The sequence below is a fragment of the Eriocheir sinensis genome, chromosome 41, assembly GCF_024679095.1.
Source record: "Eriocheir sinensis breed Jianghai 21 chromosome 41, ASM2467909v1, whole genome shotgun sequence".
Taxonomy (NCBI): Eukaryota; Metazoa; Arthropoda; class Malacostraca; order Decapoda; family Varunidae; genus Eriocheir; species Eriocheir sinensis.
This window is the reverse complement of record NC_066549.1, coordinates 14198409-14224876: the sequence shown is the minus strand read 5'-3', so window position 1 is coordinate 14224876 and position 26468 is coordinate 14198409. Positions and strand designations below refer to the sequence as shown.

The 26468-nt window shown below is 40.9% G+C and overlaps 1 protein-coding gene across 2 annotated transcripts in view; it reads right to left on the bottom strand.

The window, feature by feature from the left end:
* The window catches only part of LOC127009695 (ATP-citrate synthase-like), a 50687-nt gene that overhangs the window by 13521 nt on the left and 10698 nt on the right, over positions 1 to 26468 (bottom strand). Inside the window, exons 4-17 of one of the 2 annotated variants that reach the window (XM_050883022.1) lie at positions 21293 to 21546; positions 20923 to 21181; positions 19140 to 19352; positions 16263 to 16420; positions 13318 to 13489; positions 13010 to 13066; positions 12367 to 12498; positions 8440 to 8563; positions 7860 to 7975; positions 7548 to 7744; positions 6592 to 6751; positions 6356 to 6476; positions 6064 to 6200; positions 2475 to 2576 (exon numbers count right to left, since the gene is read on the bottom strand). In XM_050883022.1, coding sequence (XP_050738979.1) covers positions 2475 to 2576; positions 6064 to 6200; positions 6356 to 6476; positions 6592 to 6751; positions 7548 to 7744; positions 7860 to 7975; positions 8440 to 8563; positions 12367 to 12498; positions 13010 to 13066; positions 13318 to 13489; positions 16263 to 16420; positions 19140 to 19352; positions 20923 to 21181; positions 21293 to 21546 — 2202 coding nt within the window. The remainder of the gene's footprint in view (positions 1 to 2474; positions 2577 to 6063; positions 6201 to 6355; positions 6477 to 6591; positions 6752 to 7547; positions 7745 to 7859; positions 7976 to 8439; positions 8564 to 12366; positions 12499 to 13009; positions 13067 to 13317; positions 13490 to 16262; positions 16421 to 19139; positions 19353 to 20922; positions 21182 to 21292; positions 21547 to 26468) is intronic. The other variant, XM_050883023.1, reaches the window with a different exon arrangement.

Sequence of the window (26468 nt, the reverse complement as noted above, 5' to 3'; positions counted from 1 at the left end):
TCCTCTTCCTTTGACTACCCATGCTATTGGTGACAAAGATAACTCCTTTAAGTTAAAGTTTTCTAAGGAGAGAATTGCTACATTACATTTGTAAGTCACTGCCACAACGGAAACACGTCCTCATACTCACCATCATCACTTTGTTGATGCGTCACTGGTCGTCGTCGTCGTCTGCCGAATCCTCACCCCGCTCTCCCTCCTCCCTCCTCACCCCATCCTTCCACCTCCTCAGGAGGTGGAAGGACGGGGTGAGGAGGGAGAGGGAAGAGCGGGGTGGGGACCCGGCGGATGGCGGCGGCGACAAGCGACGCATCAACAGGGCGATGATGGTGAGTGCAGGGACGCGTCTTTGTTGTGTCAGCAACTCGCAAGTGCAGTGCAGCAATTCTTTCTTTAGAAAACTCCAACTCAAAGGAGTCATCCTTGTCACCAACAGCATGGGCGGTCAGAGGAAGAGGAGTGAGGCAGGTGAGGTGGGATGGTGGAGGTGAGGGGAGTGGCCAGTGGCGGAGGTGAGGGGAGTGGCCAGTGGCGGGGGTGCTGGGTGGGGAGGGGCGGTGGCCGGCGTGGGTGAAGAACAAATTTAAACAAATTGAGAAGGTGCGCCCTTGCTGTTTCTGTGACCCACTAATGTATTAATAATGTGTTTTTTTAAGGTCAGAGTAACAAAACCCCCAAAATAGGGACTTTCCAAGTGACCAGGAACATAACACCCCCTATTACCATTGTTTCCTATGGGGAAATTATGTTTAAATAACGCGACATCTCCAGGAACGTGGGCTTTATATATATATATATATATATATATATATATATATATATATATATATATATATATATATATATATATATATATATATATATATATATATATATATATATATATATATATATATATATATATATATATATATATATATATATATATATATATATATATATATATATATATATATATATATATATATATATATATATATATATATATATATATATATATATATATGAAAAGTGCAGCTATCTGGCCCCCAGGTATCTGGAAACCCCAAGTATCCTGCAATAATGTGGCCAGTCCAAAATTGTGATAAAATCCAAGAAAAATCGGTGAAAAATTACGAATATTTGATCAGCGTAAGATTTGAAATACCCCCGTCACGCTTTTACCACCTCCAGAATAAGCTTGCCCTGCGTTTAGTTGAGCTGGTAGCCATACAACGTTGTGCAACAATTTTTTTTTTTTTTTTTTTTTTTACAGCTAAGGAGACAGTTCAAGGGCAAAAAAAAAAAAAAAAAAAAAAAAAAAAAGCCTGCTACTTACTGCTCCTGAATAGAAGTCAAAGGAGTGGTCAAAAAGAGAGGTCAATTTAGGGAGGAGAGATGTCCTGATATCCTCTTCTTGAAAGAGTTCAAGTTGTAGGCAGGAGGAAATACAGATGAAGGAAGACTGTTCCAGAGTTTACCAGCGTGAGGGATGAAAGAGTGAAGATGCTGGTTGACTCTTGCATAAGGGGTTTGGACAGTATAGGGATGAGCATGAGTAGAAAGTCGTGTGAGGCGAGGCCGTGGGAGGGGTGGAAGCATGCAGTTAGCAAGTTCAGAAGAGCAGCCACCTTGAAAATATACATGAGATGCATATTCCATATGAGGGCAGACAAGACACCTGTAAATGGATAGCAATTGTGCGGGGGAGAAGAACTGGCGGAGACGGTACAGAACGCCCAGCCTCGAGGAAGCTGATTTAGTAAGAGATGAGATATGAAGTTTCCAGTTGAAATTTTGAGTTAAGGATAGACTGAGGATGTGTAGTGTTGAAGAAGGTGATAGCTGAATGTTGTCAAAGAATAGGGGGTAGTTTGTTTGGAAGATTGTGTCGAGTGGATAGGTGGAGAAACTGTGTTTTTGAGGCGTTGAAGGACACCAGGTTCCTCTTGCCCCAATCGGAAATAATAGTAAGGTCTGAGGCTAAGCGTTCTGTTGCCTCCAGCCTTGAGTCGTTAAGTTCCTGTTACCAGTAGCCTATTAGCAGGCGTGGAGTATTTGTTACCCTGCTCACTTGGTTGCCCATGTAAGGGAATCCCAAGTGGAGGAGGCCAAGGAGGCATTCACAAAGCTTATGGCTACATCAAGTCAATGGATTGTGCTTAGAGATACTTGGTATGGGAAAAGTGCCTGCATAGAGTCTTGCTCAGACGACCCCTTGGGGGTGGCATCATAGAGTGAGCGTGGATATATGCTCCTTGGCATGTGTCCCCCATCACTGACAGATTGAAAATGAATAAAATATAGAATGTAAACGATAATGAGGGACTTTAGTCATGGCCTTTCAACAAAGGGAGTTCTTTAAAAGGTGTCTTTGTATGAGGTGAGGTTATTAAGCATAAATTTCAAAATGATCAGGCCCTTATAATTTTAATGGTAACGATCAATGTTTTTAGCTTCTGTTTCACTTATAGTAAAGTAAGCTTACCACTTACCCTGGCCCAGCTGAAGTCCATGGGTACTGTTGGAGGAGGAACCTCTTCCTTGGGGACAATGATGCCCTTTTGTAGCAACTGCTGGTATACTCTTCTCACTTCCTGGTAAGATCATAAAATATATTGTTATAATGAAGCAGATGATCAATAACAATTTGTATGTAGAGGTAATGTAAAATGGTAAACAAGATTTACAAGGTCTTGAAACATGTAGTATTCCCATACTAGTTGAACTTCTAACAACTTTTTTATGCATATGTTAGGAGGTACACTTTTACACTTTTAAAAGGGTATAATTATTCTTCACTCCTAAAATGTTATAAACTCAATAGAAGTCCAGCTGATTCTAAATCCAAAGAAAAAATATTAATTACTAAGGAGGCTCTAGGAATCAAAATTGAAGTCTTACCAAAAATAATAGGTCATGTCATTCTGATAAACTGTTACACTTACTAAGTCACCCTCTACCTATTACGGCCATCAAACTAGATTCCTGAAATGAATCTACACCTCATATCACAGTTAATACGTGCACCTAACATCTCCTCACACGACGTGGATTCAGCACATTTCAGAGCCAGAATGAGGTAATGTAACTATTGGGTTCCGTAAAGAATATTACATTCCAAAGCATCACTATATTTTTAGTTCTTTTTTCTTTTGCAAAACACTGAACAAATAACAGAATCCAAATATGAAAATATGTTCATATTTTGTACAACAACTGCAACCAGGTGCCAGAAGCCGGCACCAAAACACCGCCGAGTTTGTACCTTCACCGATGGTTAAAGACTTAATCTGCTTGACATTCTTCATTCTGGGTGTGGGTGATCTTCTCCAGTCATTGTAAATAAAGTTTTCTGGGTGTGGGTGTGCTTGGGAAGGGCCATTACTTGAAATGTTTGGAGCAGACATGTGAGTTTTGTTCCTCTCCAAGCCACACATCTTTTTATTCATTTTACATGATTTTTGTCTCCATGGCTGTGTTTTCTGGGATGGAAGAGTACCCTGTCCTTCAGCCTTTCCATACACAGGTATTTGTCTACTTTCTTCCATGAATAAGACTTGCAGTCGGCAACATCCCATGTATGCTGGCATGTTCTTCACATTAGCATTTCCACATCCAAAATCCCTGCGCTAAGTCACTCGATGTTTCCACATGTCTGGTAGCAGCTCGCGTCATGTTGCAGGTATCAGATTCATTGAATGAGCATATTTTTACTACGCAAAGCAGGTGATGTTACTTATTCTGACTTTGGTGAGCTTTCATATTTATGTCCATACGTTTATGTCAAAGAGCCATAACTTTCATTATTACTTTCAATTTTACTAGTGACAGAGATTTTGTGTGTTTATTACACTAGAATTTCACTCAATTTTGTGATTCATAATCCACAGCAATATTACCAGAGCATGTATGAATGGATACAAAGATAAGCACATCCTTTGATTTAACTCTAGTATGTTTCAGGCAACTGTTTAGGCCCACTACCCTGGCTTGAGACACAAAAACAGTTCCTCCACCAGGTTTGTACCGCTCGAGTGGTGTTGTTAGGTGTGCCAATTAATATTATAATTCACCTCTCTCCTTTATTATGGTACAGTACTGTCTCCAAGTTTGAGATAAATAGGTTGATGTTGCGGGTCGCAAATGTTGACATCACAAACTTTGAACCATTATTCTTATGGGGAAAATTGAAAACCGTCAACATCTTGTGCTTGGCCACCCGGGCGCATGTGTGTGGACGGCCCCGGCCCCCCAACTCACAAATGCCTTAATTTACACTTTGTTAAACAACTTTTTGCATGTTTTTCCATTATCTTACAATTGCTTAGGATTGTTTAAGCTCATAAAAAAAAGAAAAATCGGCCAGACGGGTCCGGGGTTGAAATGGCCGGCACCGCGCAGATTAAAGAAGACTCGCAGTGTAGTAGTTTAGTCTGTCTATTTAGTATTTAATTTTGAACAATAACTGAAAAGTCAGAATGATTGAATCACTGATTCTGATGACTGATACCAATTGACTGATCGAGTCCAATTCACTGAAAAAATCTGTGAGCATACCGCACTGCAAATGTCGTCTTCGATAGTTTTCAAAGTACCACAAAAAAGTACCGCAAAAAAGTACCGCAGGATTTTTTAGTGCGGTCTGTGTAGTGCGGTATTTTCAGAAAATTTGCGGTAGTGCGGTACTTTTTTGTGATGCGGTACTACCGCACTAAGTACCGCACTTGCCCACCTCTGGTCAACAGAGGTCCAATTTGATTGGAGATGTGTCTTGGTACTCCCCTCTTGAAGCCATTCAGGTTAGGGGCAGGAGAAAATACAAACAAAGGAAGGCTGTTCAAAAGTTTGGCAGCAAGAGATGAAAAAAATGAAGATGCTGGTTAACTATTGCATAAATATTTGGATAGCATATGAATGAAATACAAATAAAAACTATCCAAACTATCTCTATCCAAAAAGGTTGTGTGTGTTTGAAACCCTCCACACATGAGATGCATACTCCATGTGAGGGGGGTACAAGGCCCTTGTATATGGATAGCATTTGGAAGGGGGGAAAAACTGGTGGAGATGATACAGAATGCCTAACCACAAAGAAAGCTGATTTAGCAAGAGATGAGATATGAAATTTCTGGTTATGATTCTGAGTTGAGGATAGACCACGTATGTTTGGAGTAGAATAAGGGGACAGCAGAGTGTTACTGAAGAATAAGGGATAGAGATCTGGAAGATTGTGTCGAGTTATCCAACGAAGTAGTTGAGTTTTTGAGGCATTGAAGGATGCTTAAGTTCTTTCTGTCCCATTCAGAAATGATAGTAAGGTCAGACATTGTGTTCTGCAACGTCCAATCTTAAGTTGTGTAATTCCTGTTGAGGGGGCTTTTGTTAAAATATGTTGAGTAATGCAAAGTAGTCATTGGCATGGGAATGTATAAAACAGTATGTGTAAGAAAGATTAATGAACAAGAGAATGGAGATAGAAAAGAGCCCTGTTGATAATTTCAGGGGCAGAACTGTGACCATCTTCCAAAGTGGAAATGGAGCAGCCTGAAAGGAAACTGGAGATAAAACAAGAGAGAAGGATAGAATCTACAAGAGGGTAGTTTAAAAAGCAAAGAGATTTGTGTCAGACACTGTCAAAAAGCTTCAGAGATGTGTAAGGCAACAACAAGTTTCACCAAAATGGCTAAGAGAGCCAGAGAGACCAGGAGTCTGTTAGGAAAGCAAGATGATCACCATCATTGAAAGAACATTAGTTATTGTAATTCTGACAAAATGCATCGCCAGGACCTTCATGACATTTAATTATATTTTCTACTCCTGGAGCCTGGAGTCCAGCTACAACACTCAGAAGGTCCGGATTCAGATCGCGGACCACCAGTTGAGTACCCCTGCCATATAGGATAGCTCTATCAAGTTTAGGAATGTAAAACTGACAAGGAAATTACTAATATCGAAGAAAAAAAATCAATGTGCAACACTTTTCTCATGAATGTTTCTTTTTCAGTGTTTATGAATAAGTTATTTCTAAAGTCTTGAGAAGTACATATTACATTCATAAAAACATGCCACTGTGTTACCCACCTCTCCAAGGTCATCAAAGCTGGATGGAACATTAGCTCCCACCTCAGACAAGGCCTTGTTCTTGGCCACTGCTGTTTCACGCTCGGCATTGGCACAAGCTCCAGCATGACCAAACTGAACCTCTGAGCTAAACATGCCTAGAGAGATGGAAAATATAAACAAATATGTAAAATAAATGAATAAGTATACTTTATGGTTAGAAATTAACTCAATGCATATCCTTATGACTAAGACATAATAAACAAAACATGTGAAAATTAGTAGTCAGTCAACCCGCACCATACACACTCACCAGCACAGGTTCCTATGCACCATGCAACAATGGGCTTGACAATCCTCTTTGCCTTGAGTGCCTCAACCACTTCATACTCCTCAATGCCTCCCACTTCCCCCAGCAACACCAGCATCTTCACCTGTAGGATGTTAGGGAATACATTTTTAAAGGTGTTCTAAGAGGAGAGTGATTGATATCTAAATCTGGGAAGTGGTATATAATTTGATAGATGATTTGCTAATGGTCAATCATACCTCAGGATTGTCATGGTAACGAAGGAGATGATCCATGAAAGTGGTACCAGGGTAACGGTCACCTCCAATTGCCACACCTTCATACACTCCATCAGTATTGTGAGATATAATGTTGTTTAGTTCATTGGACATCCCACCAGATCGAGATACATAGGCAACACTGCAAAGAGAAACAGTGGTTGTGTTGGAAACCATAGGCGAGTTTTCCATTTCATAATAACCAAAATCTCACAAAAAGTAACATCATCAGGGGGAGTATTTTTGAGCTGAAGAGAGCTAATCACTAATTAAAATTTGCAATGACTAGAAATTCACTCATGTGCATTCAGAGTAGAGGGTTTCTATAATACTATCAGATGAATTCTTATCTGGGGGAGAATAAATACAATTTTCAAGGCATATAATGCACAAGTCCTTCTAAATCACTGGCAATCACAGCTTCCTAATTTTTAGAGCAGGAATAATAATGCAGCTGCTACAGGCAATATTCCTCCATATGAAAATCTAAATGAACAATACATATTTCTCAAACTCTGATCAATGTTTTTACATTTCCTGAGCAACATAACTAATATTCATTCTTAACATCTTCAGGTAGATCCCATTCATAATGTATGGGTATAGTAACCCTTCAGATATCTGCATTCATTCGGCCAAGGCCCTTCTGGATAAATGAAGGGTCTGGATAGTGCTGAAGGAATTTTTACTACCCTCCAATTCTCTTCAGTTGCTTGCACACCTGACCTGCATTATTATTTACAGCCCAACTGGACTTTGTGAACATACAACGATGTAGTAATGTTAAGCTATGGTCACATTAGCTTCTCGTACCCCTAGGCTGGGCAGCTTTTCACAAGCTGGAGGCTAGCCCAGATTTGCCCACCATGGGAAAGTGGTCACAATGCAGAAAAAAACATTCACCCAGTTCTTCCATCCAGTAATACTATAACACTAACCTGCCAGGACGGTAAAGCTTGGAGTGGAGGATGTTGTCCATCATGCCACCAGTGTTGCCAATTTTGAAGCAGCCAGGCTTGATCCCTCCAACTGTGGCTGGACCAATGATGGACACACCCAACTCTGTTGCCTTCTTGATAAGGATGCGAGTCATGTTTTCGGGAATGCCCTCAGCGATGATTGCAATTGTGCGGATCTGAGGTGCACAGAGTATAGCATTTTTAATCTTTAAATCTTCAGCATTTATGACTCGCTACAATGTCAGCAGGAATTTATTATCAGCTCTACTGACACTTTACTGGCACACTGACCTGTGGGAAAGTAAGTGTTTCAATGGTGGAGTCATAGGCAGAGCGGAGAGAGGCAAAACTGATCAAAACATCTGCCTCAGGATGTTTCTTCATTGAATCAGCCATGCTCTTGTACACTGCAAACATGTTACTTTATAAGAAAGATTATCTTGTTTGGATAACTAGCTGTCTGATGCTAAGATTATCATTTTTACTGATAAATATTCTCTCCATTTTTTGAATTTACAAAATCTAATACCATCCACTACTTACTAGTCACACACACACCAGTGACACCACACATAAAAAGCATGCATACATGCCTAAGGTTATCACTTTCCAAATCAAACTTTGTTTTACAAATTTACACATCCCTTAAGCAGAAAACTAATTATCAGAGCAGTGATATAACTGCAGTTACCGTAATATTCTTAACCGAAAACCATATGTAGATACACTGTTTGATTTTCAGTTGCTTATGGCATGCAGTGAAAAAAAAAATCACCCTCACTTTTCTCACTATGCACCAACTTTTTTCTGACCTACAAATAAATATGCTGACATTCCTACATGGTAATACTGTTGGGAACCCCCTTTCTACCTGGGATGAGGATCTCCTTGTGACCCCAATAGAACTTTTGTTTATGGTCTCCAGTGAAGGGGTATACCATAGCTGCAACCGATGGTTCAATGCGGGAGCAAACAAAGTCGAAGTCCAGCATGCCCTGATGATGAAGGAAGAGGTTCATTAGCATCTGCCCGAGTAGACAGCTTAGTAGAGTGTGGCCAACTCTTTCCCAAGGAACAGATTTTATCTCCTCTAAAGTTCTCAAGTAGATTTTCATTGGCCAAATTTTGACAATCTTTTCTTGAAACTCAAAATTGATATCCTGCAACAAAGTACTAGTTGATAAAGTACCAGAAGGATAACATCACTGAATATTAAACCTTTTACATCTGACATGTAAGTCTGTAATACCTGATGATTCAAAAGATGTGCAGGAAACAATGTGATCCTTCATGTGATTTTTCATTTACATACAATATGAATTTGAATAACTTTCTCTTACCATACAGTGCAGGACATGCCTGTATGGCTTATCACATAAATATGAGGCAGACCATAAGACCTGACACATTAAGTACCTTTAATTTATTCCTCTATTTTCTTTTTTTACAAATGAGGAGGTGGGGCAAGGGCACAACAAACTAGAAAAAAGTCTCCAACACAGCTCCCACAAAAAATAGACTCTGTTCAAAAGAGCTGTATGGGTGGAGCCCCTCAGTCCATGGGATGCGATGCATACTCTATACAGGGGCAGACAAGACCTCATATACAGTTAACATATCTCAGGAAAAAGCTAAAATATAGTTCACTCTACCGATGATAGGTAATATTAAGGACTACTTATGGCAGTCCATGCCCTAAGTTATCATAATCAAATGGGAGTGTAGATTGGGGAGGAATGTTGCCTCCCCCACCATGCCATAAATGAATGATCACTGCACAAGAAAAGTTTTTTGTTTTTGTTAACTTTTGCCACAAAAGAATGGCATTAATATTAACATAAAAAATCCCTTAACCCTCGTTCCAACTCTAGTGCAGAAAAGCGTTGAAAATCTATGGACAAGCAACCGGTGTATGTTGTTGACCAATATAGCGGCATTTTGGCATCAAGAGATCTACTCAGTAGTTGCATTACGGCTGACTGTATAAATGTTCCAATGGTGTTTTTGTATTTTTAGCAATGATGGATAGTTTTTTGAGGGAGATAAAGAGTGAGTGGCTCTTGGCCTCCTCTTTCCAGTGGTGTTTTTTTTTTGTGTGGCCGTAATTTTTTGAGATACAGCAGCAAAAAGATCTCTGTTCCTTTATTTCCAGTTTTCATGACCGCCACATCACGCCACATCTCTATCTCGTTCTCTGCAGGACTTGATGTTCATTCCTATGGAGATGTTTCTCATCCAATCAGGTATTTCTCTCTTTGTCGTCCTCTGTCTCTAGTGCCTTCCACCATGCCGGTCAGAACAGTGTTCTCAAGTTCGTCTTCTCATTACATGCCCTACAAATTGCAGCTGTCTTCCCTTATTTCACTCATCAACCGCTGTTCTCCTGCCATAATGAAGATTTCGGACATTTGTCTTCCTTTCCGTCTTCCATCTCATAAACCCCGTGCTGTTGGTGTTCCACAGGGCTCGTCATCACCCCCTCACGACTCTTCCTGTTATTCATCAATGATCTTCTTTCCATAACAAACTGTCCTATCCACTCATACACTGATGACTCCACTCTGCATTATTCAACTTCTTTCAAAAGAAGACCCTCTCAACAGGAGTTACATGACTCCAGGCTGGAGGCTGCAGAACGACCTCCTCAGACCACTTACATTTCCGATTAAGGATTGGGGTAAACCCTTCAACCCAACAGGCTGGGAAGCCACAGCTGGCAGATCACAGCAGATGGAGGCTTGCCATCAAGGCAGGCATTCAGACAAGTGAACAAAGGAAAGAGGGCCAGTGGGAGGAGAGGAGAGAGCGCAGATGGCAGACGGCAGCATCAGCACCCACAGAGACAGGCACGGACTTTTTTTTTTTTTTCAACAAAGGAGACAGCTCAAGGGCACAAAAAAAGGAAACAATAATAAAAAAAAGCCCGCTACCACTCCTAAGGTCAATTTGGGAGGAGGTGTCCTGATACCTCTCTTTGAAGAGTTCAAGTCGAGGCAGGAGGAAATACAGATGAAGGAAGATTGTTCCAGCATGAGGGATGAAAGAGTGAAGATGCTGGTTAACTTGACAGTATAGGGATGAGGTATGCAGTTAGCAAGTTAGAAGTTAGAAGACTATCAGTAGGAGGAGGAGAGCTGATGAGACAAAGAGCCTTAGATTCCACTCTGTCTAGAAAAGCTGAGTGAGTGGAGCCCCCCTACACGTGAGATTCATACTAGGCCCTGTATATGGATAGCAACTGTGTGGGGGAGAAGAACTGGTGGAGACGATACAGAACGCCCAACCTTGAGGAAGCTGATTTAGCGAGAGAGGAGATATGAAGTTTCCAGTTGAGATTTTGAGTTAAGGATACACCGAGGATATTTAGTGTTGAAGAAGGTGACAGCTGAGTGTTGTCGAAGAATAGGGGATAGGTGTTTGAAAGATTGTGTCGAGTTGATAGGTGGAGAAATTGAGTTTTTGAGGCATTGAAGGACAGAAGGTTCCTTCTGCCCCAATTGGAAATGATAGCAAGGTCTGAGGTTAAGCGTTCTGCAGCTTCCAGTCTGGAGTCGTGTACTTCCTGTTGGGATGGCCTTCTTTTTAAAGAAGTTGAATAATGCAATGTGGAGTCGTCGGCGTATGAGTGGACAGGACAGTTTGTTATAGAAAGATCATTGATAAATAACAGGAAGAGAGTAGGTGATAGGACAGAGCCCTGTGGAACACCACTGTTGATAGGTTTATGCCAAAGCTGGTGGTGAACACTGAAATCTCCCAAGATGGAGATTTCAACAAAGGGAGAGTGAGTCAAGATGTGCTCCACTTCAGAGTTCAAATAGTCAAAGAATTTTACATAGTTAGTAGTTAGGTGAGAGATAAACAGCACAGATGTATTTAGTAATAGAATGACAATGAAGTCTTAGCCAGATGGTGGAAAATTCAGAAGAGTCAAGGTCGTGGGCACGAGAGCAAGTGATGTCATTGCGCACGTAGGCGCAACATCCAGCTTTGGATTGAAATTTAGGATAGAGATAGTAGGAGGGAACAGAGTAGAGACTGCTGTCAGTAGCCTCAGAAACCTGTGTTTCGGTGAGGAAGAGAAGGTGAGGTTTAGAGGAGAGATGGTGTTCCACAGAATGGAAATTAGAACTAAGACCTCGAATGTTGCAGAAATTGATAACGAGGAGGTTCGAGGAGTTATCAGGACCCCTCTCAAGTCGGCAGCCAGAAGGGGAGTCCTCCCTGGGGGAATTTATGGTCCCCTCCCCCCCACAAGGGGACTCCGAGGCAGTGGTATTGTGTGCCATTTTGAATTTTGAATTTTGGGAAAAGGTGTGTATGTTGTGTGAATGTAGTGTGGTGTAGAAAGAGAGCATGCTGAACTACTCTCTGGTGTTGATGAGACAAAAGGGAAACGGTTAGTGAGGACATGGGAAGGGTCTTTGAAGGGATTCAGCACCCTCCTCGCTTCCCATATATCCTCACAGGGAGTAGCTCACGCCCGATCGGTAGGTGTCTTCCTACCTACTCCTACTACATCTGCAGCAACTGCAACAAGGCCTGCTGCTCCAGGATCAGGCTGTACAGTCACAGCAGGCACTGCAACTCAACCCCAGACTGACCCTTGGTGCAACTCCATTGTCTTTCGAGACAAGACGGATGCCAACAGTAACAACAATACACTGACTATATTTTTAGTTAATACGTAGCCTAAATTCTTGTAATAGGCTCTCTAGTATTGACCACTCCCACTTTCATTTGCTTCCTATGCCACAGTATATTTATGTACTACAGGAATCCACTATGTACCACAAACCTGAACAGCACGAGTCTGCATGCCCCATATGATGGCCTTGGTATTCTTGTGGAAAAGTTGTTTTGTTTCTTTACTTGGGGCTGTCACTGCTGGAGCTGATGATTCCTTCTTCCTTTCTGGCCTTGGAGACTGCTGCAGTGGAGAGGAAGGTGTGAGGATCTTAGAGGAATATACTGAACTATATGTAGCCATACTACCACGCAAAATTAACAAAGAGCAGTTAAGAAAAGACATTACAGCATTTCAATAGCTTAAAAATAATCATCAACATTTCTTAATGATAATCACAGGATATTTTAGAGGCACACTTAGTACTCACTACGAGAAAAGTAGTTATGAAATCTAAAAAATTGCTCAGCGAATAATATGGTCAGGCTGTAAATATGTTTCTAACAACATTCAGACACAGAAGCAGTAACTATTGAGTAAAAATAATGTACTGGAGAGGTAAAAAGATAAAAGGGAAATGAGGGAAACACACTCAGTCATTAAAATCAGTAACTATGATGCAGAACAACCTGTGTGAGTGCACTAGTTATATAAATTACTTGACAGGTGTCTGTCTGATGGGTGAGAGTCAGGGTTTGGACACAGGACATGACACACAGGTCAGGTAATGCCAAAGCCTTGCAAATGTGTATACCCCTGTGATTTTTGATGAAAACATTTCCTTCAGATAAGATATTTCCACTGGAGGGCCCTAGAGAAGGATAAAAAATAATCAAAATCACCCAAAATAATGGAAATTCCAATAATACAGTGTCTACAAAACCAATGAACTTACATTACAGTAATGAAAATAATTACATTCATAAACTAAAACAATACCTCTAAACTTCATTTGACTTTAAAAATAACGTGAGAATAAAAAGTCATCTAAAAAATCTAACTTGACAATCATTCCTCAAAAAAATGCCTTATATCTGAGGCAGTGAGGAAGCAATGACTTACAGCAGTATTCTGGCCTCCAGGGAGAAGGAAATTGGCTGTGTGACTCTCAACAGTGGGCTCCTTGGGGATGGGCCGTTTCCCAAGAGCCATGGACACAATGGCTGTCATGTGCGTCTCATTGCCAAACACATTAACAGGAATTCCCAGGGTCTTGCCCACCTCACGCATCACTCTGGAAATGGGAATAATTGGAGATTTATACATCACAACAGAATAAGAATACAAACAATGTTTTACAAAAAAATGGAAAATGAACTAGATAACATGCAAGTGAAACATCAAAGAATAGGGCTGGCCTTCAGAGCTGCACGGCCCAATTGGAAAAGTTTTTAGTGGAGCCTACAGGTTCACAGCCAAAACATATAAATAAGGTCTATTATGGACTTAATATATCTATGGTAGAATGGAAACAACCAAATATACACTTTAAAAAATGCATGCGAGTTATTTGACCTGACAGATCCCAGCTACACTTTAAAATAAAATTGCCTATTAACCCTTAAACAACAGCCATCATTTATTTAATCAAACACGGTGCAGTCAACACAGACAGCCATTGTTTATTTAGTCAGATTCTTGTGCAGCCCTTGTCTAGCCCAGCAAGTGCTTTCATCACAACAGTGCAAGGTAAGAAGGGTACACGTAAGGCATGTGTTGCCCTGACTGAAACAGCCACCTCTGAGGAGGACTAAAAGTAGATGTTCTCTAAATTATTTCAGTTTAAAGAACAATTCATATTACAGTCAACTCTTGATTAACACGAGTTTAAACAACACGTTTTTTATTTAACACAAGTTTATATTTAAGGAGATACGATTAACTAACGCGATATTTTCGATTTAACGTGCGTTTAATTGATGACGTCACACGCACCCACGCTACTTCTGGCGGGAACCGCGCTGAGACGCTCTGTTTCTCCTCAGTCTGAAGCTAGCCCACACTGTGATAGTGAAAGTGACTTTTTCAAACTTTGAAATCAGTGTTAGTGGTGAAGACAGTGACATCAACAACATTGAACTCCAACCCCTCGTCTTATCAGGAAGGCTGAGCCCCATTATTGTGCAACCTCAGTTTGGTGGCCATCCTGTAGCTCAATCTCATTACGGTGATGGTGGAAGTGATACTCAGGCACCTAAAGATGCATCCCACCACCCTTCAGGGTTATCAAGTTGAAAACATGAGGGTGATGAAGGGGTTTGTAACGAGGTCAAGTGCGTGGAGGTGAGGGCGGCTGCCAACCACAACGTACGCAGCGCTGTGAACACAAGCTTGCTCCGACCTAAAAGTTACTGTGCTTCATCACATCACCACGGAAACAAGACATGACGTAGAGACTTCGGGTTTGAGGCAGATTGAAGAGGAAGGATGGATTAAGCGAATGTTTATAAATCTAAAGCTACTGGCTTAGATAAAGCCGTGAAATTGATAATATAACGAGACCAATTTTCGGGAGAGTGTCTGAACGTCAGAACGCGGGGTGAGGAGAGATGGTGGCCAACGCAAGTGTCGAGTGTTGAAAGTGAAGTACAAATGTAAATAAAATGAGAACGTGTGTTTCTGCTGTTTCCGTGACCTACTAATGTATTAATAATATGTTTTTTTAAGGTTAGAGTAACAAAATCCCCAAAATAGGCAGACTTTCCCAGTGTCCAGGAATGTATCCCCCTATTACTATTGTTTCTTATGGGGAAATTATGTTTAAATAACGTGATTTAAATAACATTACATCTCCAGGAACATAACCCTCATGTTAATCAAGAGGTGACTGTATTGACATTGTTATGAGAGGGAGGAAGTGTGCAGCATGCCGCCATCGTCACCAGCTTGTGTTGACATGTTGTGCGTCCTGGGCGAAGGCCCACCCAAGCTACCTGGAGCAGTGTTTCGTGCTGTCAGCTCACACCCTGGCTACATTTCACACCTGCTAGCATGACTATTACACAACGTATTGCAATCTGGATTTCACCGCTGTGTTCAGTGAGTTAAGATGCTTCATATAATATGAATAAACAAAAAAGAATTAGCAGCTGTTTTTAAACGTATCTCAGGACCATTCGATGAAAACAATACCCGTCGTTTAAGGATTGAATTACCTACAAATATATAAAGTGTACATATAAAATGTGTAAATTACCTTTAAAATGCACATAGTTACAAAACTGCTTGTTATAGTGACTCCGAAAAGATTTATTAAAAATATCAATCTATTTTATATAAAAAAAAGATGAGTAAATTACCCTAGTATAGGGCCAATTTTGGTGTGGAGGCCACTTGGGTGCAGCTGCTCAAATTGACTTAAAGCCAGCCCTGTCCAAGAGGATACTCTGACAGATTTGGCCTTTTCTAATTCATAATGTTTCAAATTTTAAAATAAATAAAACCTACAAATCTCATACTTATAAAAGAAAACTGATGTAAAATTAAGAAATGGGATGTAACTGCAGGACAGGAGAATGAGAAAACTTAAGAGGCAGTTACGAGGAAAAGAATAGGAAAAACAGGCAAAAGTTGTGAGAATAAAACTAATAATAATGGACACAGACTAGCTGAGGGTTATGAAAATAATTATTGAATTTAGTTTCTAAACAAATCTAAAATAACTTAAAAATAAAAAAGACTGTACAGGAAAAGCAGGTGAAGAGAACCAGATATGAAGAGATAAAATGTTCAACTGCATAACACTTTTTTCTGAGTTTCACAGATAGCAGTGCATGATGCATCCTCCAGCTGCTATTGGTAGTATTTTTCCCTATTTATAAGTATTTTGGAGCTATGTGAGGCTTCACTATCTCATGTTAACCATGGAAAGCAAAGTTCACCAAATAAGATCAGTGAAAAATGCATCTGCTTACACCAGTGAAGGTTGCACCTTGGGCAGCATATACCCTAAATGGCTGAAACTAGTTAGAATGCAGGGAAGTAAAATGCACAAAATTATTCATTACCTCAAGCCCTCTTGATAGTTAGGTCCAGCACGGCGCACAAAGATGCTGACTTTCCCCTCAACTAGCTTTGTCTGGAACTCCTGAAGAGCCCTCACAATCCCCTTGAAGGTGGCAGCTACATTGGTGAAGTTAGCAATCCCACCACCAATGATGAGGATCTGGAGCACAGAAAGTATTTGATTTCATCTATATAATTTTTTGTACAACAAGCCTAAAATTATCAATACAGTGATTTTTCTTCATGCTTTCTATTAATATTTTCATAAAATACATTTTATTCATGTAGTCATTAAGTATATGTATGATCTTTACCTAAAAGCAAGACATCCAAGAAAATTACATATTAACATTATGCCTGATGTGATCACTTTGCCTGCTGTATGTGACCACTTTGCCTGCTGTATCTCCAAAGTATAATCTGTGATATGAACAGAGTTGAGCATCAATTTGACACACTAACAGTTTTTGCAGGACCAAGCATAGTCCATGGGTCGAAGTCAGAATGGTTACCACCAGGGGGACAAAACCCCATGCTGTATTTTGTATAGTTCGATGCTGTAAGTTGCTAAACTGTATAATAGCCATTTAAAAGGTGCAGTTCTTTTTACAGATTACATTTTAAGCATAGTGGAGTGACAAACTTTTTGGTCCAATTTTTTAGTAAAGGAAGCAAATTCTAATATAACTTTGCAACTAATCAATGTGTCCTTATAAATGTTTGTTTACTATTTAATAGATACAGGGAGACTGCTTTGTTTACGTTGTGAATACGGACAACCGACATTGGCTGTGTGTGACGCACACCCGGAAAAGTTGGAGTCGCCGGTTGCCCCTATCGCCAACACGGTTGGGGGAATAGGGCCCAGTGTGACACCAGCAGCTTAAAGGCACGGTCACACAAGCTAGTTTCTCGGGAATTTTCCACCAAAATTATCTCCCGACAATTTTCTGCTTCGAATTTATCCTCAAGTTGGTCACATAGAGGACTGTTGCATTCTGGGATATATCAGCTGAAAAGCAAAACAAACAATGGATCCAAATGTTGCAGAGTTTGCTTAAAAGAAAAAAAATTAAAAGAAATCATTTATTGGTTCATGAGTGGTTAGCTCGGAGACAAGGGGAGTGCGTGTTACAGCTTGCTACCGTTAAATGCTACGAGAAAGAGGACCCAGACACGATGAGGCAGTGGCTATGCTTGGACAAGACTAAGTCCAAGACCTGCTCAACCTGATTACTCCAGGCTGATCTAGATTAGTGGAACTCATTGTGGTACTGGAATAAACATGCGGATAGCTACTGAACCGATCAGCTGACACGCTCATCTTCTTGTGACCACAAATTACCGACCTCACGAGAAAATAACCAACATGCTGGTGACTGCGTTTCTGACTAGAATTTCCGAGTTTCCCATGAAATGCAGCTGACTTTGAATCTCTGTACAAACAAAATTCTTGACAAACTAGCGGTTGGGTGACCATGTTCACACATGCTGGGGCAAAATTCTGCGGTAAAAGTTACGAACTAATGATTTAACCATCAACGTCGACTTCAGATTCACAAAGCTTTCATTTCATCATAGTTAGAGGCCGCTGATTGGATGAGCACCGTCGATGACACCATCAGACTCGGTGAATCCCAAGCGTGTTTTCAGAACTTGTCAGCCAATCGTAAGGCAGCCAGCCGCCTTCAGCTGCGCCATTGAAATGACCCATTCTCTCTTCACATTTTCTTCCTTTTTACACAGTAAGTATTTTGAGATAACAAGGGAGTAAAGTGGGAAAAAAAATCAGCTTCTCCATGGACTGGAGTTTCGCAATCCACTAGTTTATCACTACACCTGCAGAACGGAGCAAGCGCAAAAGTCGGGATGGTACTGTAGTCCATTGCAAAACAAATGGTTTTCCTAATGTGCTCCACTTCGCTTTGTCTGATGTATGCGTATTCCATCTTGCTCTGGTAAATGGTCTAATTACATCAATCTATTTGGTTTTCTGTCTTCTCTAATTTAATTTCTGGGTTGCCACTCTTACTTTGGTTGTCCATCTGTTGTCAGTTCAACCCATGACATGATCTGCTGAAGTCCATTTCTTAATCGTAGTCATTAAAATATCTTCAACTTTTGTCTGTTCCCTATTCCATAATACTCACTTCCTATTTGGCATGCTGGGTCTCTCCATACCTCTCAATGCACTTTTTAGCTTTTTCTTTTGATCTTTAAAGTGCTTAGTATCCAAACCTTATGTTAAGACTGTTAGGATACTCCGATTATACAGCTTTCTTTTCGAGAAAAGAGGCAGGTTGTTATTCAGGGAAATACAATAATTACCAAAACTTCATCTCACTTCTATCCTTTATTGATGTGGTCTGAGTTTGCACTAACTGTTTTCCTAAGATATCTGTATTTTTCTACTCTTTTAAGTGTTTCACTGACAAGCATTATTCATGGTCCTACCAACCAATTGTTGATCATTACCAGACCTGGATCAATGATACTTCAGTGCTTTGAAAATAAGTAATTAGATTAATGCATTTTATCTTAAGGCTCAACCCAGTCTGAGCAGAAAAATGGGACCTGATGATGGTAAAAATAAGGAGGAGGAGGAGGAGAAGGAGGAGGAGGAGGAGGAGGAGAAGGAGGAGAAGAACGAGGAAGAGGAAGAGGAGGAGGAGGAGGAGGAGGAGGAGGAGGAGGAGGTAGAGGTGGAGGTAGAGGTGGAGGCAGAGGAGGAGGCAGAGGCAGAGGAAGAGGAAGAGAAGGATGATGATGCTTTATGTCTTGATGCTTTATGTACCTATCTGGACAAGGCACATCTCTAACACTGGTAGAGTTCATTCTAGCCAAAGAATTCTGTTGACAGGACAAGAGTTACACCTCACCTTGCCATCTGGATGCTTCTGCTTGGTCATGAGGGTCAGGATGGTCTTGGCATATTCATACGTCTGCTGTTCAGAAGGTGCCCCAGAGTACTCTCCATAGTTGGCCAGTTCGGAGGCACCACCCAGCTCACAGATAGTGTCTGAGTATATCACGGATGCACCACCTCCAGCAACCATTGTCCAAATGCGACCCTTCTCATTGAGGATCGTCAGCTGACCGAAAACATTGAACATTATAAATAATACAATTATGACATTTTATCAATACATAATAAAATGCATGAACATAACACCTTAAGGCTTTGATATCTGACACATGTACTTTATATTTATATTCGAAGTTATAAAAAAAACAATGACCTTAACTTATTCATAGCAAAACATTTTTCCCACATGATCTGCACTATTTTACTCCTCAAATCAACATAATTTATTTTCTCTTTCATCTACAATAACAATGTTAAATTTGCATAACATAGAAGATTCATACCAGACTGTTTTCTAATCCTCAGCCACTATTGAAAATGCAAAAAATACACACAAAACACACAAGTTCACTGCAGTTCTAAACCTTTCCTGTAATATTCTGTGCACAGATGACATTTACAGTTTACTACTGATTAATAATTTGAAACATTACATTAATTACAAAACCCATCAATTATTTCAATATTCTGAATAAATACCTATAAGCTAGTAGAATAATAAACATTAAATTCTCTCAAAACTTACTTTTTTTTTTTTCATTTCTAACATACGATTCATCATACAGTGTCAGTTTCTTCCCTATTATGGTAACACTGTCATGAGTCATTTAATGTAATCAGCAGAGGATGGAGAAACAATTTTCTACATTAATGCAAAATATGTCCTACAAAAGAAATTGGCTGTAGTTGTTTTGCTCATACACTGCCTCTGGGTGAAGTTAACAAAAAATGCAAAGAAGCTTTATTCTCAGTACAACACTGACCTGTAAATAAAGTGATCAGGGAAATAAAGTTATACTATATTGTAAAAGAATGTTTAAAAAAAAATAAGACACACAAAGATACATCCTGTAATACTAAAAAGTCATGGAAAACACCACCAGATAATTAATTACCAACAAAATACTGGGCGACACAAGAATGCATGAGCTGATCACTGAGTAAATCCCATGGATTTCTAGATACTACTTCACATCAAGCAGGGGATATGAGTAGTCTGTCAGCCTTTTATTTGAATAAACCATTGTTAGGTTTGACTACATTTCCAGTGGGCTCCATCACAGTTAAGAATTTTTATGATAACAGGTAGAAGGTTTGAATTACTAGCCTTCATCATTCTCCTCATGACATGCCATGCTCAGCAGAATATAGTAAGTGACTACTTGTAAAGGGAAATTCAAATGTAGTTATGAGTTACTTTTTCACAGCATGTTGTAATAATTTAGGTGTTAGAAAATACATCAAAGATACCTGACCACAAGCAATGGGGCTTCACTCCATGAGTGCTTTTGTAATGGTTGCTTGCTTGATGAGAAATTACATAAACGTCACCCATCCTCTGCAACAATGAATGAAGTGATGCATCCCTGCCAATGGCATAACTAAGTTGTAATCTTGAACAAGACATATGGCACATATAATCCTAATGCACGTAGAGAACTTACGGTAACGGTACCATACAATGGTTCATCTAATCATAACTCACCCGAATTCATGCTGAACCTGGCAGGAGTTTAGTATGTTTGTACATTAGATTATAGAAAAAATTTAAATGCATAACCAAAGAACCAACAAACCTTCAGCGATGCTCCACTCTTCGAATCCAAGTCAGCAATGAATGCTTCTTCAGGGAGGGCATCACGGCCAAATGGAGGAGGGTAGTCAATATCTCCCCACTTGGATTTGCATACAAACTCTGCTGTGGCATCGAGCTTGGCTGCCAGGTCTAGTATGTGTACATCCTTCTCAGTGATGACAAGGGGATTTATCTCAAGATAGGTGAAGCAAAGGTCAACATACAAGTCATACAGAGACTTAATGAACACCACAGCCTTCCTGAGGGGCAAACAGAACATACATCATGGTAAGCACAAGTGGACATTGAACAATCATAGTTTATACTATTCAAAGCCACATCAATAAACACGTCTGGAGGTAAACACATACTCTTTACGTGGTCCTGTAAGGTGGACCAACAGCTGCTCCTTAATCTGGGCCTCTGTGGGACGCTCCTCGATGGCCACTTCCAACTTGAGTGCCTTCGCATCCACATCCCCAATGTCAACACCGCCCTCGTGTGTGAACAGCAAAGTATCCCCGTGGCGGTGTGAGTAGATGCAAACATAGGCTTCAGTATCCTGGCTGTGAGGGAGGAAAGGCTCGATGATGAAATTACGCAGCCGTCCAACAGTCTTGCCCACCTGAAACATAGGAAAAATATTTAAAGAATAAAAGAAGCAGTAGTTTTAAATTGCACAAATAATAATTATCAGTATGTATTACTCAAAACAAAATATATTAAAACATTATGAAACACTGGGTGTGAGAAACAACCCACTATATATAACGTACCAACAAAAACCTTCCGCCCGTTCACGACTTGATACATTTTAAACAGCAAACATGCATTCAGTTATCAACCAGCTGCTGCATATATCATTTGAGTAGCCATAAAATTTTCATTTGGCATGTAAAATTCAAGGCAAGTGAACAGGAACACAGATGTGGGCCTTAGATTGACAAGTTTTAAGTAGTCCATAGTAGTGATTTGGTACGTAGTAAAAGGAGGAAAGAAGCTGTTGAAAGAGGTACTATCAGTAATAGCTTATGGTCACACAGGGAAAGTATGGATCAAACTTAAGTGTTTGATTGTTAAAATACATATGTTGTGTATTTTAGAAGCCTTAAAAGTCATGGTAAAATTTCAAAGCTACAGCCCACAATCTACCTTTACTACATCTTTTTAGTCTTGCATGAAAATGCAAAAAGGATTCAAATAGGAAAATGTTTCATCATACAAGTTTTTGCAAATTCACTTATAAAACTCAGATGTAACTCCAATACCCTATAAAAATACCTATGACAATAGCCCAGGGTTTCTATGTTAATTTGTTAAACAAAGAAATTATAAATCACTAACTGCTTAAACAAGTGTGATGGTGCTTTGCTCTCCCAATCTGCCCTCCACCCCCTTCCTTTGTCCCCACGTGCAAATCTTCTTAGCAGCTTTGTCTGTCTTCATCTGAGAGGGCTGAATGACCAATCTTTGCATTGTTGGCAAATTTATTAATTTGCTGAAGTCACAAAGATTGGTAATTCAGTCTTCTCAGATGACATCAGACAATATAAAGGACAGTATAAAAGTTTTAGATTTTGCTATGGAAATGGACAAGACAACTAAATACTAAGGGATAGTTGTATGCAAGTACAGGTGCATGGAGGAAAGAGAAGGGGATGAGAAGTGAAGGGCAGGCAGGTAATAGGTGAACATGAGAGTTATGAAGGGAAGATTTGTGAATAAGGGGATATAGAAGGTTGCAAGAAGTAGAATTATCCTCCCATCGAAGAAATATGCACAAGGCATGGACATAGAATGTAACACAGAAATCACAAATATGCACAGAAATAAGCTATATAAGAGGAGCATGTGTGTCAAGATGGGATGAAGAAACTAATCAGGATGTGTATGAGAGTGAAATGCGGTGAGGTTGAACAGGGGAAACTCTGAGGTGATTTTGACCTGTGAAAAGAATGGATGAGGATGCATTTGTGAAGAGTGTATGGGATCCAATAAAATGGATCCTCTTATTCAAGCTACTTCAACCATCAAAACAAACTCCATTAAATAAAAATTGCATTGACCATTATTATGTTGCATCAGGATCCGAGTAAATTACTGTATGTGCCAAGGTGCTTTCATTTGCTCTGCAAGCACTGAAGTGCCTGTCGAGAAGATTAAATCACTAGAGCAAGCAACCTCATGAGCCAATAGGCTTTACGTTACCTGCCTTTCCATGTGTTCATGTTTTCCCTCCTTCCTCCATACACAACTTCACCAATGAGAGGAAGAAAGGGGAAGGCTACTTCAAGGAGAGTGGCTAATCAATCACCCACTCTCTCTCTCTCTCTCTCTCTCTCTCTCTCTCTCTCTCTCTCTCTCTCTCTCTCCTAGTCTGGACCATGGGGTCTGTGTGATCTGATTTTTTCTCTCTCTCTCTCTCTCTCTCTCTCTCTCTCTCTCTCTCTCTCTCTCTCTCTCTCTCTCTCTCTCTCTCTCTCTCTCTCTCTCTAACTTAATATCAACTAGAGTAGAAATGCAACGTTTTGGAGCCTTCTGATTAATGTAAAATCACTTAGGTTTAAGGACAGACCACCTAGTCTGGACCATGGGGTCTGTGTGGTCTGATTTTCTATGTAATTCTATGTAATTCTCTCTCTCTCTCTCTCTCTGAAGAAGAAGAAGCAAGAGCAGTTGAAGGAGGAGGAAGAAAAGCTAGTGTGACGGAGGAGGAGGAGGACCGAAGCATAATCATTATCTGTAGTAGAAGTAGTAGTAGTAGTAGTAGTAGTACATAAGGAGGAGGACGAGTTGAGGGCAATCTATTGAGTAGGAGACTGAGGAGGAGGAGGAAGTGCGGAAAAAAGCAAGTTGATGGGGAGGGAAATGAGGTGGGAGAAAGTTGAGGAGGAGGAGAAGGAAAAGCAAAATGATGGGAGGGAAATGAGGTGGGAGAACAAGTTAATGGGAGAGAACAAGAGCAGGCTGATAGAAGAGGAGGAGAGGTAGGAGCAGGAAAACCAAGATGATGGGGGGGGGAAATGAGGTGGAAAAGCAGGTTAATGGGAGACAACAAGAGCAGGCTGATGGAGGAGAGTGGGGGTGAAGCAAGGACAGGCTGGGAGGAAGGAACAGGAGGAAGGAATGGAAGAACAAGCTGATGGAAGGGGAGGAGGAAGAAAGGGGGGTTGGTGAAGGATAGTATAGTGGATAAGGGAAGAAAAAGCTGGTAGGTGTGGGGAGGAAATGGATTTGTGTGGAGGTGGGATGTAGTAGCCTAAAACGAATAGCAAGCTGAAGGAAAGGAATAGGCCGGTTGACAGGGAAGCGACGGAGAGAGGCTATATACCTGCGTGGCACACTTGATATAAGGTCACGAGGGTCAAAGGAAGGGTGTGGAGGGGAGGGAGGACAGGAAGAGAAGACGGGGATGGGAGCCCAGGCAGGGAGGCGGGGAAAGAGGAAGGGAAGGTGTGGCCCACATACACTTGAATCAATACTTCGAAATCTTCTTATCTCACGTGTACAAGCCACACAATTTCCAAAGCGTAAATACATAGAATGCGAATGTAAGGGAGAGCAAGATCGAGCATGCCGTCCTTAACGGATCGTCAGTAACTTCAATTCGGTAGTGCAAAACTTCTAGAAATCTACCTACACTTGTCCCTCATAGTTTAGGCTTTTGGGAGCTGCGCTGGCTTTCTCTTACGTCACACACACACGCATACACACACACACGAGAGAGAGAGAGAGAGAGAGAGAGAGAGGTGCCGGGCGGGGCGTGGCGGTAGGTGGAGGTCCGCGTGGGAAAGGTGTGGGTGGGACGGGGCGGGGTGTGGCTTGTCAACGATCAATAGCTGGATCCACGAGGCTCCATGGCTGCTTATCCACAGGAGCAAAACACCTCAGCATCACGCCAACCATCTTACAGCTCCTACCATGTATAGTGCTACTGGGCAAGTTTCAAAGCAAAGTGAAGAGTCCACGACAGTTTGCAAGGGAGGCAGGAAACGATGCAGGTGCCACGAGCTGGATCGAGGGGTGCGAGGTGGTGATAGATAAGGAGTGAGGGGGGAATGAAAGGGGCGGGGCGTAAGGGGGGAGGAGAAAGGTCGGATGGACGTTAGAAGGAGGGTGTGGGCGGCTCTGTTCAATGTGTGTAAATATAGCGACTTTTTCCCCCTTCCTCCCCCATAACCGTGCCTGTCCCCGTACCTCCCTTCCACATCACATATGCGGTCACTGCGTGTCTATAGCCTGACTAGTTTTTGTTCCCACACCATTGGACGTGACAAGTACTCTCTCTCTCTCTCTCTCTCTCTCTGCCACAAAATTGATGAGGAATCACCAGCTCTTCATAAAATTTAATATGGGATGCAAGCCTGATATGTGGTTATCACTTGCTGCATTACTATTTTTTATGTTCACTTTTAATATTTACATGCACTACATTGTGAAGACATAGCAATGGATTCATAAAAGCAAAACAAAATATCCATGACGCTGTGTCCTCCATGATCTCTCGACCTTCAAAGTATGTATCACCGCTTTGAAGCCTGTTGGTGCGGGACGTACGAAAAATAAGCGCGCTGGGCCACAATGAATATACATGTTTACGTAGGGAAGGTGAATGGCGCGAAAATAAATGTTTCTTTGAAATGGGAAAAAAATACATGCAATGTTTACCTAAAGCATGCATGCCATGAGGGTATGCACTGCTTGTGTGACCAGTCTTTAACTTGTGGATTTCCAGGGCACCTAGCAATCAGCATCCGGTACTAAACTTCCTTCACAATCAACGTTAAAGTTAGTAGACTCCATCAAAATTGAAGATAATGGGTGAAACGATCTAATATTAAAAACTATCTGATATTTGGCCAGTCATTGGTGAAACTCCCGAAGCCGTTTCATGATCACTGTCACCACAATGACACACCTGGTCCATCTGTCACATGCAGCTTAGCGTGGAGACCTTATCTTATCAAGGACACAAATTACTAGACTGTCGTCAGCTGAATGACACGCGGGGATGAGGTGAGGTGACGACACTCAGGTGAGCCAGATAAGGTTTACGCGTTAAAGTGGCAAACCTCGTGGCAGACATCCCCTGGACGGCTTGAAGATAAACGAAGGTGCCCCCGAGAGTACGGCGATGATGCAAGGGACAACAGTGCTCTCTCTCTCTCTCTCTCTCTCTCTCTCTCTCTCTCTCTCTCTCTCTCTCGTAGTACCAAGATCCTACCATATAGTTATCTTTACCTCTATAGCCCATTTCTGCTTCAACATGAGGAAAAAAAATCTGCCTTATTTTAATATTTTAGTTATATACATGTATATAAGTAAAATATTTGTATCCCAATCAGGAAAAAAAATACCAGCTGAACACACAAAAATAAACCGAATTTTTACCCACAGAAGTATGTAGAGAAGAAGAAAAAGAAGAAGACAGGCTGAGATTAATTTTGTTTCCGTTTTACTCCTAAAAAAAAAAAAAAAGAAGATCCACGGTAGTGATGCGGACTATGGGCACTGAACGAGCAGGGCCGTAATTTCTGGAGGGCTAAA